The following is a 12,490-nucleotide window of genomic DNA, read 5'->3' as shown; positions in this document are numbered from 1 at the left end:
AAACAGCTTGCATCACTCAATTACAGGGTTGCACGCCAGTGAGTCCGCTTACATAACATTGCCAAGCTGTGAGGTTGAATTTATCCAGGCGTAAGTGTTGCTGTATTTCTGTTTGTTAGTCTGCATCTCTTTATTTAGAATCACCTTTTCTCCCTACGTTTTAAGCGACTCACAGCTTTGTCGTATCAATGGTCTGAAACAAGTAAAATGACCAGTATCCCCAGTTAAAAGCTGCTGCAATGCTGTCTTGGGTGTAATTCGGAATAATTGCAGACTAGATGCTTTTCCTCAGCTGCAGGCGAAGGGTGTGTCCAGTTCTGTGGAAGGAAAAGAAACATGAGTGCATTCATGCATTTTATTGGCAGTAAGGGGTCCAAAAATATGATGTATTTATTCTATGATTATCTATGGTTTAGTTCAACAGTATATAAACACAAAGAAAAATGCTATTTTCTTTGTACTTTTTCATGTCAGGTTGCAAGATTTACTCTTACCAAAGCCCAAATTTTGAGCCTGCTGGTTTTAGTGGACTGCTTTCTTTTTCCTGTGTGTCTCCACCATAGAGGGGGGGTAAAGGCCCATTGTAATGCCAGATGAAAGTTGCTGAAAAGCTCAATGAAACTGCATGGCCTAGTTTCTCCTCGGGCCTAAAATAGACACACAGGAGCAGTCCAAACTCTTTGGTAGCTTTGGAGCTCAAACAGCTTCAGATGTAGGACTGCGTGTTAAATCCATAACACAAGACAATCTAAGGCTACGTTCACACTGCAGGTCTTAATGCTCAATTCCGATATTTTGATCAAGTCCGATTTTTTTTGTCTGCTTGTTCACACTACAAATAAAATGTGACAGCAAACGCGCTCTAGTGTGAACCCTCAAAGCAGCCCGCATGCGCAAAAGAAGACGTCACGCGCAACGCGCTCTGTTTAGACTCAGAGCAAACAATATTGTTTGACTGATGGCCCTTAATATAAAGACTTCAGACTTTACGTTTCCCAATTTTTGCTTTAAGTTATTTTGTTATTTACATAATAATGTAAATAACCTAATAATTATCCCTATTGCTGTTTTAGAGGAGCGGTGCTTCAAAGGATAGTTGCAGATTTCTGTCAGAATCTGCAGATTATACCGAACAAATAAAATGTTCACGTTGTCTTGCCAACAGTTTCACTGACATCTACACTGGATGGCCAGGAAGCGTTCACGATGTCTTCGCAGGCGCTTCTCCGGCGCTGATAATTAACGTTTGTCTCGTGTCAGTGACGTAAAAGACGGATTTATTGCGACATGACCGTTCAAACAGCAGTCGCTTTCTAAAACATTGGATATGTATCGGATTCAGTACCACATAGAAAGTGACCCAGTTTGGATTTGAAAATATCGGATTTGTGCCGTTCACACTGTCATACCATGATCGGATATGGATCGCATAGGGTCAAAAAAATTGGATTTGATGCGCTTTCGCCTGCAGTGTGAACGTAGCCTAATTTCAGTCAAGACCTCTTCAGTAAAAAGAAGACTCTTTTGTTTTTTTTTTACCTTCATAAACAGTAATTTATCTATGCCTCTGTTTAAGCAATTTCCCCACATAAGAGGGTGAGGAAGGAGAGCAGCAACAAGATTCTTGGTATCAAGCAGACCAGGCCTTAATGACAACAGATATAACAGTGGAATTAGACACAACATGAAAAGAAGGGTCTGATTCAGAGGTTGGTTGCAAAGGAGCTTACAGAGGCAGTTGGTGAAGTCACACATATTGCTTCAACAGTTGGGGGTTTCTGATGGTTCAGAGATTTACAAGGAAAGCTAAGAACACTTTGTTCAGAAACAAGCCTATTTCTAACTTCAATATATGACGGGATGATTAGCCACCATGAGGATCAACTTCTCCTTTATTTTGAAGTTGGATGACAAGTTACAGAGCAACCACCTACCTCTCACAAAATATTTACAGACATGATTAGGCTAGCTAGCAGAAACGAGCACTGAAGCTTTTGAATAGACAAAAATGTAAACTATTTACTATTGCAAGTAAAGCAAAGCGATGGATCTGCTGGTCAGTTATTGGGCAATACAGGTCATTACTTAATTCAAAATGAATGCAAAGAAGGAGTATTAAAGCCTGAAAAGATGCCTGTGTGAATCCTCCTTAATCATCCTTTCAGGCTAAATATGACTAATGTAGATTCCACACAAGATCTTTGATGTGGTATGCCCACATATTACCTTTTTGAAAAGTAATTAGAAAAATCATCCACCTTTTCTTGTATCTCCCCTCGTTCTCTGTTTTTAATCGGACACACTGAGGGTTCAAACTGGCATTTGCATTCTTCTGCTCTTGTCCAAAACATATGTCAGTGGCAGCTCAAAAAAGTTGAGCTTTATTTATTTTTTTGCTTTGTTTCCTTGCAGTGCGAGGAGAACACCAGCTTGGCTGACTGTTCACGCTACCTGAAGCAGCCGTTCTCCAAGCCCAACCTGCCGTCTAACAATCAGACGCTGAAAGGCACCAAGGAATCTTTCTGGATCACCAGCTTCCTCTGCTCCACCAAGCTCACGCAGAACGGTAAACAAGACTCAGGCTTCGACATTTGGGTCGCTTGCCTGCTGAACTGTTTTTGGCCGCCACACTTTTACAGATTTTAATTGGGAGTTTAGTTGTGCAGCACTTCACTAGCTGGTTCTGTGTGCTTCTATAGATCAGCGAGTGTTACAAAGAATGCAATCAGGGCTTCAAAAGAGGCTGAAGAAAATGTAGAAATGCCATATGTTAAGGGAAGTCAAAGAGATGGGTTCTGTGCAAGTGTTGAACTGATGTTCCCCTCCCTAGTGCGCGAACAAACCAGTGAATATGCAAGGTGGTAGGAACGGCTTCCGATCTGCAAAACTAACTAATGAACTAATAAGTCCTTATGCTTTTGGGTTTGGGATTTCAGCATGGCTAGAAGGCTAAGTCAATGTTTGAATAGAAACTTTAAAATTACAAGCATAATTCACTTGCAACACTCTTTGTTTATTTATCCTTTGAGATGCATTTTAAGACAACCAAAATTAGTAATGTAACAACACAAACAGAATATTGAGTATAAAATTGCAAAAAGACATTTCAGGTTCAACAGAGACAGCTAAAAGACTTTCTTCTTGAAGCTTATGTTTTATTCATGCGTATGTCTGGGGATTCCTGCACAGGAAAATGACTTTTTATCTCCCTCATCCTGCTGCACTTGAAAATGTCATCATTTGTTTGGATACGTTGGGGGCTTTGGGGTTATAATTGAAGGGCCTGATGATGCCCTGTGATGTGAGGTGCACGCAGCTCTCATAATCCTCATAATCCTGTGTTGTTGTTTATTGTTTTGTTTTTTTCCAAGCAACCAAGGGAAGCATCTTGATCTTGTCACTGTTTGTAAGTCATGTGTCTTTTTGCATCTTACCCCTCCTTGTTGTCTTCCTTCAGGTGATATGCTGGACCTGTTGAAGTGGCGAGCCCACCCTGAGAGGATCAACGACAGCTTATCAAAGCTGAAGGAGATCGATGGCTCGGAGATTGTCAAAGTAGGCCAGCAGACAGACTCTCGTCCATGATTTGGCCCTGCTTTTTCTTGCCTTGTTCAATTCAATTCAGTTTTATTTATATAGCGCCAAATCACAACAACAGTCGCCTCAAGGCGCTTTATATTGTACAGTAAAGCTCACTGTTCAGAATGAAGTGTCACTGTTTTGTTTCAATCAAAATGTATTTAAAGTTCAGGTTGAGAAAATGAAAGCCTGTTTTGTATTTCTCTAACAGTTTCTCCAGGACACCTTGGACACCCTCTTCGGGATTTTGGATGAAAGCTCCCAGAGATATGGACTTAAGGTGTTTGATTCACTGGTGAGTCAGTTGTCCAAATGGCCCAGTCGTGTCGCAGATTTTTTTGTGTGTGTGTGCGCATTCTCAGTTTTTCTTCACATCAGGAGCCATCTGATAGTGTTTGAGTCAACAGTAAGAGCAGATACACAAACTCCAAGAGAAAGATCTAGTGATGTAACGCTTCAGAGCTCGCTGAAGCAATCTCAACCTGGTCATGCTGCACTGAGCTGATAGTGTGAGCCCGGAGATCGATCTCTTTCTCTCTTTCATTCTGTCTCTGTCTCCTCATGTCTCTCTCTCTCTCCAAATCAGTTTCACACTGACACACAAGCACACTTTCTCCTCTCACTGTGGCCTTATCAGCGATGCAAAGGTCTAGTGGGCCGCTGTAGCCATCAGGTTTTCTTTATGTTGCTCGAGATCAATCAAACAGGTTGGACGAATGGACTCGTGCTCTGTGGCTGGACAAGCTCAGATTATACAACAAGCTGCAGACATGAAGTGATGGGTTTTTAAAAATATTTCTAGAGATTTGTGTGCAGCATGTAATTACCTTTAGTTTCTTTTTGGTCTCGTAGCCTCATAGAAAAGCGCAATTTTAAATTCATGCATCTTAGATAAAACTTTATCAAAATACACAGAATTCTTTAGGGTTTTTTAAGCGATATGCCAACATGATTTTTTTTTAAGTTGTCTTCTCTGTTTACTCTAGGTCCATATCATCAACCTTCTCCAGGACAGCAAATTCCAGCACTTTAAACCTGTCATGGACACCTACATCGAAAGCCACTTTGCTGGAGCTTTGTCCTACAGGTATGTGATGCTCCAGCATTCACTTGTAACAAATGCTGCAGATTTTCAAGGCTACATCACAGAACCACACATTGTATTCTAATAAGATATCACAAGAGGTAGGCAGGACAAGAGAGTCCAACCTACGTCAATGCTGAGAGGCAGCTTTGCTCAGTCCTGTGCTTTGATAGAAGATTGAATGAAATGCTTATGGTGCCCCCTGGTGGATGAAAGGTGAATTAGAAAATTGTGCTCACTTTTGCCTCCCTGGATTTCATTTCTCCTCCATCACACACCTGCTGTTCTCACCTCACCAGTTGTTTCTTTCAGTCTGTACCCATTTCTGTCTTCTGATATTTTTGTTAAACTTTCTTTCGTAAGCGCACACACCACTGCCACATTTCTAGAAGCTCTAAACAGGAAACCAAGATACTTAAAGAGTACTCTCATAAGTACTCAATGCCATATGTGTCAGAAGCGCACCGCTGGATGAAGATGATCTCTTGAGTTGAAGAGTTTAATTAAGTTCGACCATTTAAAGCAGCAGTAAAAAAACTGAAACAGATTACAAGTGGGTGTGTGGCAAGGAGCTTTTATTACTCTTGTCAGCCCGCAGTTTCATGATTATTACAGACAGCTGTAGTATTGTATTGATGAATTAATGTGACCAGAGTTCATTTAAATAATGGATGATAGAGCGTTACATTTTAAAACATGACACTGTCTCATCTATATTTGCCAAATCCAGTGAGAGAAGCATGCAGCTAGTGGTAACTAGTTGTACTGTGTGTGTGTGTGTGTCTCCTCCAGGGACCTGATCAAAGTGCTGAAGTGGTACGTGGACCGCATTGTTGATGCAGAGCATCAGGATCACATACAGCAGGTGCTCAAGGTGAGGCACGCACAAAGACAGCCAGGCCAGTATTTCAAACTGTAAATGCAGCTGCCTTTATCGATACACAAATACACCCGTGCACACAATGACACCATCCACTGCCACTCCTGCTAATTCATACGTTCTTCTACCGTTCGTTATCCCCCACCTGTGTCTATTACACTGCATGCAATTTTAATGAGCAGAAGCACGGTGCCTCTAGTGTTGGGAATCCTCATCACATTTTTCTAATGACTCATGCAGACACACTGTCAGTGGAGCACATTGCGGCAGCCAAACTGTGGCTCCTCGTTTAACATTCACAGAATAGATTCTGCACCAGAAGTAAAATGGTAATCTGTAGTGCAGTAAATAATGAATAAGCGGTATAGTGCAGATGTGCTTGCAGGCTTTTCCACGTAGAAGCAGATAAGAGAATCTCTTTAGACGGGTTTAATTGCGTATCTAACATGTCGAGGTGCTTATCTTTAGGCACATTCCTTTTTAATAAAAAGCAAAGCGGATCACTGTCAAAAAACTGCTATATTATAAATGAGCTCAATAAAAATAAAATTAAAGGTTATCATGAATAAAATTGTTTTATTTATTTAAATTCATGTATTTCAAGACTTTGCCATAGACTGTATATTAAAGACGTTGGTAGTCACATCAATGCCAGCTATTGGTTTTGAAGCTTCAAGATGGGCATTTTACTCAGTGTTGTTGTTTTTTGTTTCGTACCCACAAATGACCTAATTTGGAAAAATAAATCATGTAACTGCTAGCATGATTTATGCTGCCAGAGAGACACAGATACCTGCTGCCATGTAAGTCAACTTATAAATAAAATAGAACTTTCACTCACTTTAGAAACTGGAGCATGGGCGTCTTTGACAGTATGTTGGTACAATTAAATAAGCAGCCATGTTATTTGTCAGGTAATTGCATTAAACCTCTTCCACGAGACATACAGTCGGAGAGATCCAGTTCAGTGACTTACATTAATTGAGGGGATCTCCGAGCAGATGGCTAAAGGCACCAACTTGTTATTCAAAGCAGCCGCTCTATTAATTATCCAGAGCTTTAAGCTCTTACAGTTACAGTTGGATACAATACAAAAGATACAATTTAAACTGCTGAGGTGTGTGAAAATTTGCTCCTACGTGCCATTAAAGAACAAATTGGCATCCAAAGTAGCTTTAGTGATCTCCCTCCATGAATTTGTTGACATATGTGAGCCCTATATTGATGCTATCATTATTATTGCTTTTAATAAGTAGGCGATAGTTCGATGCGATGCGCAGTTAGCCACGTTACTTTATTGCATCGGTTATATCTAAGGAGGTGCACGTTAGCTTGCACCGTATGTTATGGCATTTGGTTTCAGAGGGGTTTGTGGTTATGGTGTAGATCTCCCACTGAAGCATAAATCTCCACCCTGACTGTAAATCTGTCTACTACTGTTTTTAAATTGGGCACCCTCACATTAACATCTGTGAGTACTGGACAGCCTCAAGTGGCCCTTGAGATCACAATGCCAGAGTGACTTATTTGTTTTGTTTCAATTAATTTCTTCATGCTTGACTCAAAAACTCAAAATGATGAATCCATTATCAGAATTGCTGGCAATTTTATTTGAATAGTCTGGTACTTTTGACTTTGAGATAAATAAAATAATAAGAGATTGGATATAATTTATCAGGACAAAATGTACGAATTCTCTATTATCTGACAACTTTCCATGGAAGGAACTTTTGTGCTTTTTTCCATCAGGCGGCAGAGGACAAATTCTTTTTTCCTGTTTTCCTCTTTCCTCTCAGGCCAGCGAGTACATTTTTAAGTACATCATCCAGTCCCGTCGGCTCTTTTCGCTCGCTACAGGAGGCCAGAATGAGGAAGAGTTCAGAGTCTGCATTCACGAGTTGTTCATGTCCATCCGCTTCTTCCTCTCGCAGGAGAACAAAGGCACCACGCCCGTCGCACAGACACAGGTGTGTATGGGCTTGTGTGAAAAATCAGTGACAGGCATGAGCGTATCTTGAGATCTTTGCAGCTTTGTCATACGTGCGCCTGATTGTGTGAATCTGAATGTGAAAATGTGCGCCACTTGATGTTGTCTTTCTCAGGGGCTCCTGTTGATGCAGTTGTGAAAGGTGAGAAATTGGCTGTAATTGAATTTCAGGCTGCCAGAGGGTTTGGAGGCAGAACAGGGATTTCTGTGGCAGGTTTTCCTTAATCAGTGGGAGGTCTGCACAGAAGGGCAGCTGCCTTCACTGATTTCAAAGAAGACCAAAACAAAACAAGCTAAAGACCCCAAAGATAATCCTAATTACACACCAGAAACAGATGTTTGTGCAGAGGTGTGTTTGTGCACTCTTTTGGTTTTTTGTGGAGAAAAAAAACAGTTTTCTTTCCTGTGGTACATGTGTTGGTGCTGTGGTGTCCATCTGATCTTATGTCTTCTTTATCCGGGATAATCCATTTAAATTTCTCATATTTTCCTATATTTTTTAGCGTTCACCTCACCCACACAAAATCTAAACATGTCTTTTCTTTTAGCAGCCATAACGAACTACACATGTTTGCAAAAACCTCACTTTGAATCTTCAAGAATCAGATTACCGTATTTCCCGGACTACAAAGCGCACCTGAATATTTGCCGCACAAGCTAAAATCAGGGGAAAATCCTGTTTTGTACATACATTAGCCGCACCTGACTAAAAGCCGCAGGTGTTTCAATGTTGACTTATCATATGTAAGAGAATATGCACAAAGGGAATTGTCAGGAAAGAGATGGCTGTTTGGAGACACACCCCTTTTATTAATATTTTGAAAAACAAGTTATGGGTACATATTTGCATAACTTTTTAGGTATATGTACAAGCAGCGGTAATTACAAGTACGAAACATGTACTGTGCTTCATAAATGAGTAACAAATGTAGCACATAACAATAACCTACAGCACACCAGAAAAATAGATTCGGACTACCTTTTAGTCTCAGGTGCAGTGACACGGCTTTAACAAGAAGAAAAGTCAGTCATTCACCACCATCTTTCTCTTCTTCCTGCGCACTAAAACCACCAAAGTCCTCTTCTCCAGTGTCGGAAACGAACAGGCTCAGGATGGCTACGTCATCCACTCTCCACTTCTCTCCTTCGTTGTCACTTTCAAAACCAAACAAATCCTCGTTGTCAGTGTCAGAGTCGAACACCCTCTGAAGGGCCGTGGCGGTGTCTCCATCATGCAGCAGTCCAGCCCTTCGAAATCCGTTGGTGATCATGGATGTTTTCACACTTTTCCACGCTGTCAGAATCCACTGGTGGAGTTAGGCATAACTTGCTTTTCGCAAGTTTATCGCTGCTCATCATCCACGCCTCCCGCTGAACACGTAGCGCTACTTTGAATTTTGTTTTTCGCGCTACTTCGTACGGCACTACGTTGCCTGGCGGACGGACATGTGACCAACATACCACTCTTGAACCCTGATCCTTCCGCCAGGCAACGTAGTGCCGGAGAACAGCGGAACAAACAAAACAAATCGTCTTACGATATCACAAAAATCATGGACAATCCTTAGAAAAGCCGCACCTGACTAAAAGCCGCAGGGTTCAAAGCTTGTGCAAAAAGTAGCGGCTTATAGCCCAACAATTACGGTACTGTTGCAACTTTAACTATTCCAGCTGCGCTCTGTCCATGCTCTGTCTGAAAACCTCTGTTTTAGTCCCCCACTGACTTCTGATCTGTATTCTCAACACAACAATAGCAGTGGGAGAATGCAGGTCGCGCTAATACTAATCCCTCTTAATCTGTAACATCTAGCACACACACGCCAGCATACACAAATACATACACACTCAAAAACATAAGCAGCAAACCCATATACAGATAGGCAAACTGTTTCCTGCACATATGGAATTTGTAATGTGCCGAACAACTTGAGATTGGCAATTTGGTATTTAACTGTCACTCCTGTTTTAGATTTTATACTGTTAAATAAAAATGCAAAAAAACAAAACATGATTTGAACATATTTTTTGATATAATTATGCTTATTTAATGCAAAAATTAGATATGCTGCATTCTAAAATTAGTAAACACACTGTGATTACTCAGAAAAGCTACTTCAGTTGGGCAGTTACGGCCCCTGTTGCCTTATTTAAATGGATTTTTTTTTAAAAAGAAAACATCTTTGACAGTTGCTGGAAAACAAAACAGCATTTGTCTTCTGCCAGAATGTCCCAGAGAAGAAGAACGTTAGTGTTAAAAAAAAAAGAGAGAGACTCAAAGGGGAGATATTTAGTCTTTTTTTTTCAACTATTCAATGAGAAACTGACAGAACCTGACAGGAAGAAGGAGAATCTGACAGCCAGCTACAAACAAGTGATGGGCAGCAATCCTAGCTGTCCTTCAGCTTAATCCACGTAATCCGTGCCTGCCAGAGTTCTGACTAAATCCAAGTGGGGCCAGTGATTCAGGGCAGAATAGTAAATATTTACCTCTGTTTACTAAATAAAACAGCTGTCTAGAAACATAGTATGAATATTAAGAAGAGTATGGAGCAGTACAGTCGCTTCTTCTTGAGTCAGTTCTTATCGGCTGAGCTGAGCTGCAGGGCATCTTCACAGTGTCATTAGGATGTAGCTTCTTTATTATGCTACTTACATCATTAAAGTTAGTGAAAGATGGATGGTAAAATATTAACTGCATATACATATATAGGAACACTCTCATCATGGTTTTCAGCAGAGTGATTTCATGCCTGGAGAAAGCATTTAAACAAGAATGAGCTCCACCTGTTGCACCTGCACCTGTTATTGAACATTCCCTCTTTATGCGCAGGCCGTGTTCCTCCGAACATTTCCGGCAATTTACGGCGAGCTGTTGAAGATCTTCACGGTGCGCGAGGTGGCCGGTTTCGTCAGGGAGACTCTGGGCAGCCTGCCTACCACCGTCCATCCTGACTGCCCCCTGGAGGCCGTCAAACTGCAGTGCATTGCCAAGACTGTGGAAAGCCAGCTTTACATAAACCCAGGTAAATACTAGTAGGACAAAAAGCATTTATTCACAGCATTTGGAACGTGATCACAACTCTTTAGCTCTGCAGTCCCATTTGAGAACACACCTTAGCTAATTGTTACCCTGCAGTGAGCCAAATTCCAAGTTATTAAACTGTTCTTAATAAAGGGTTTACACTGAAGCGAATTACTGTGTCAGTTTTTCATTTGCAACACGCTCCCAAAGGCTGCATGTAGCAGGGAAAAAACATCCCTCATGCAAATCATATGAATGTCATACAAGATTTTCATTAGTTCCAGTCAATAATGTTTCAACTGAGCATGAAAGCAGAGCAAGACATTATGGCCCCGCGGAGAAATGAGTGTAGAAATTTTTCTTAGTTGTTCCCGTTCTGTTATTTCTACTTCATTAAGTCTTTGATGTGTTTGTGCTGTAGATTCACGATGCATCCTGTTGCCGGTGGTGCTTCGAGTGCTACAGGCCCACATGCAGGAGCAGAGAGACCTGGTCATGTGTGCCCAGATCCTCTCCAGCATGCTTTCTCTAATCAAGAAGGAGGAAAATGGCACTGCGGTGAGTATTACGCTCATAACTGAGAGCCATTAGTCAGGCCCCCCTGCTTCCTTAAAGAAACACTGCAGTGTTTTGGGAAATACACTGGCTTTCTTACTGATGAGGAAACTGAGACAGCTGGTTAACTGAGCTTAGACTAGAAAGCTCAGGTAATTAAATCCATCTACAGCATATTTCAAGCTCAAAACCCAAATTTGTGTAATCTCTTAAAAGCTTATGGCTGTCTTTAGAATTTCTTTCTTTTTGTTTTATTGATTAATAAAAAAACAGTTTCAGGTTTTTATTAAATGTTATTAAAAAAATCCCTGGCCTGGCCTGACTAGAGCCTTTGCTTTTAGTTTTTTAAATTTGGCCAGTCAACTCCTTGCACTTACATCCCTGGATGCTGGAGGTCCCACTGGCCATTTGCGCCTGTCTGCATCCCACTATTTCAGTAGATTTCAGTAATGCAGAGAGCAAACGTCCAATTAAACTCAAAGATCGAACAGTGGCTCTCTGTGTAAGATCGCTCCTTCCGAGCCTAATGATGGCACCGTTTGCCACATTGGGATCCTTGTGATTTCATCCTCTTTCTCAAATTTAAATTCAAGATGAAAGGTTGCCTTTCTCTTAGAGGGAAGGAGATCCCATGAGCTCAGGGGGAGGAACTTAAAGGTGATATCTGCCAATTTGTTGCTTTTGATGGATTGTGTCACACCTCAAAGACGCACAACAGTCTTATTCTTCTCACCTGACTCACCAGTCATTGCAGTCATTCATCAAATCATTGTGCTGTTGCATAAAGATCTGGTTACGCTTTACAATGTGGTGTACAACTAAAGGCGTAATTCCTACAACTAAGGGCTGATTCATTGGAAATTAAAGGGAATTTTAATTACTTGAAATTACAATGAAATTATATTTACCTGCAAATAATAACAATTTCATGGTCATTTTGAAGACAAACAAGAAAAAATAAAATACCATCAAAATTTGCAGACCTGTGCTTTTCCATGAAAATTATGAAGAAGTTACGTAATAATGACGATTATTTATACAGCGCTTAAAATTACTTGCAGTATAACTTTTATTTCCTCTCGTGTAAAATACCTGAAGTTATGCGTTACTTAAAATGACTTACAGACTACCGAAATGTTCTTGCAGTATACCAAGTTTTTTGTTTCCTGTAAACATCTGACTTGTCACCCCCTTATTCTAGTGCATACACTGTTAAGTGCTTGTAGGTAAATTTAAAGACATTGTAATTTCAATAAAATACACCATTTAATCACTCGGGAATTACTGCCTTAGTTGCATGTCTTATTATAAAGTATTAGCAATTATCCCTGGCTCCTCCAAGTCATAGAATAATAACTTTTTGAAATCATAAACAATATGGTG

At 40.7% G+C, this 12,490-nt stretch overlaps 1 protein-coding gene across 1 annotated transcript in view; it reads left to right on the top strand.

The window, feature by feature from the left end:
* dock4b (dedicator of cytokinesis 4b) overlaps window positions 1-12,490 on the top strand; it is a 142,523-nt gene that overhangs the window by 82,145 nt on the left and 47,888 nt on the right. The window contains exons 17-24 of the mRNA XM_087830308.1: window positions 2,413-2,566; window positions 3,458-3,555; window positions 3,791-3,874; window positions 4,566-4,666; window positions 5,456-5,537; window positions 7,340-7,510; window positions 10,361-10,553; window positions 10,974-11,110. Of these exons, the coding sequence (XP_087686434.1) occupies window positions 2,413-2,566; window positions 3,458-3,555; window positions 3,791-3,874; window positions 4,566-4,666; window positions 5,456-5,537; window positions 7,340-7,510; window positions 10,361-10,553; window positions 10,974-11,110 (1,020 nt within the window). The remainder of the gene's footprint in view (window positions 1-2,412; window positions 2,567-3,457; window positions 3,556-3,790; window positions 3,875-4,565; window positions 4,667-5,455; window positions 5,538-7,339; window positions 7,511-10,360; window positions 10,554-10,973; window positions 11,111-12,490) is intronic.

Source organism: Neolamprologus brichardi, chromosome 17 (assembly GCF_056152115.1).
Source record: "Neolamprologus brichardi isolate AB-2024 chromosome 17, ASM5615211v1, whole genome shotgun sequence".
NCBI classification, from domain to species: domain Eukaryota; kingdom Metazoa; phylum Chordata; class Actinopteri; order Cichliformes; family Cichlidae; genus Neolamprologus; species Neolamprologus brichardi.
This window is presented reverse-complemented; position numbering and strand designations above follow the sequence as displayed.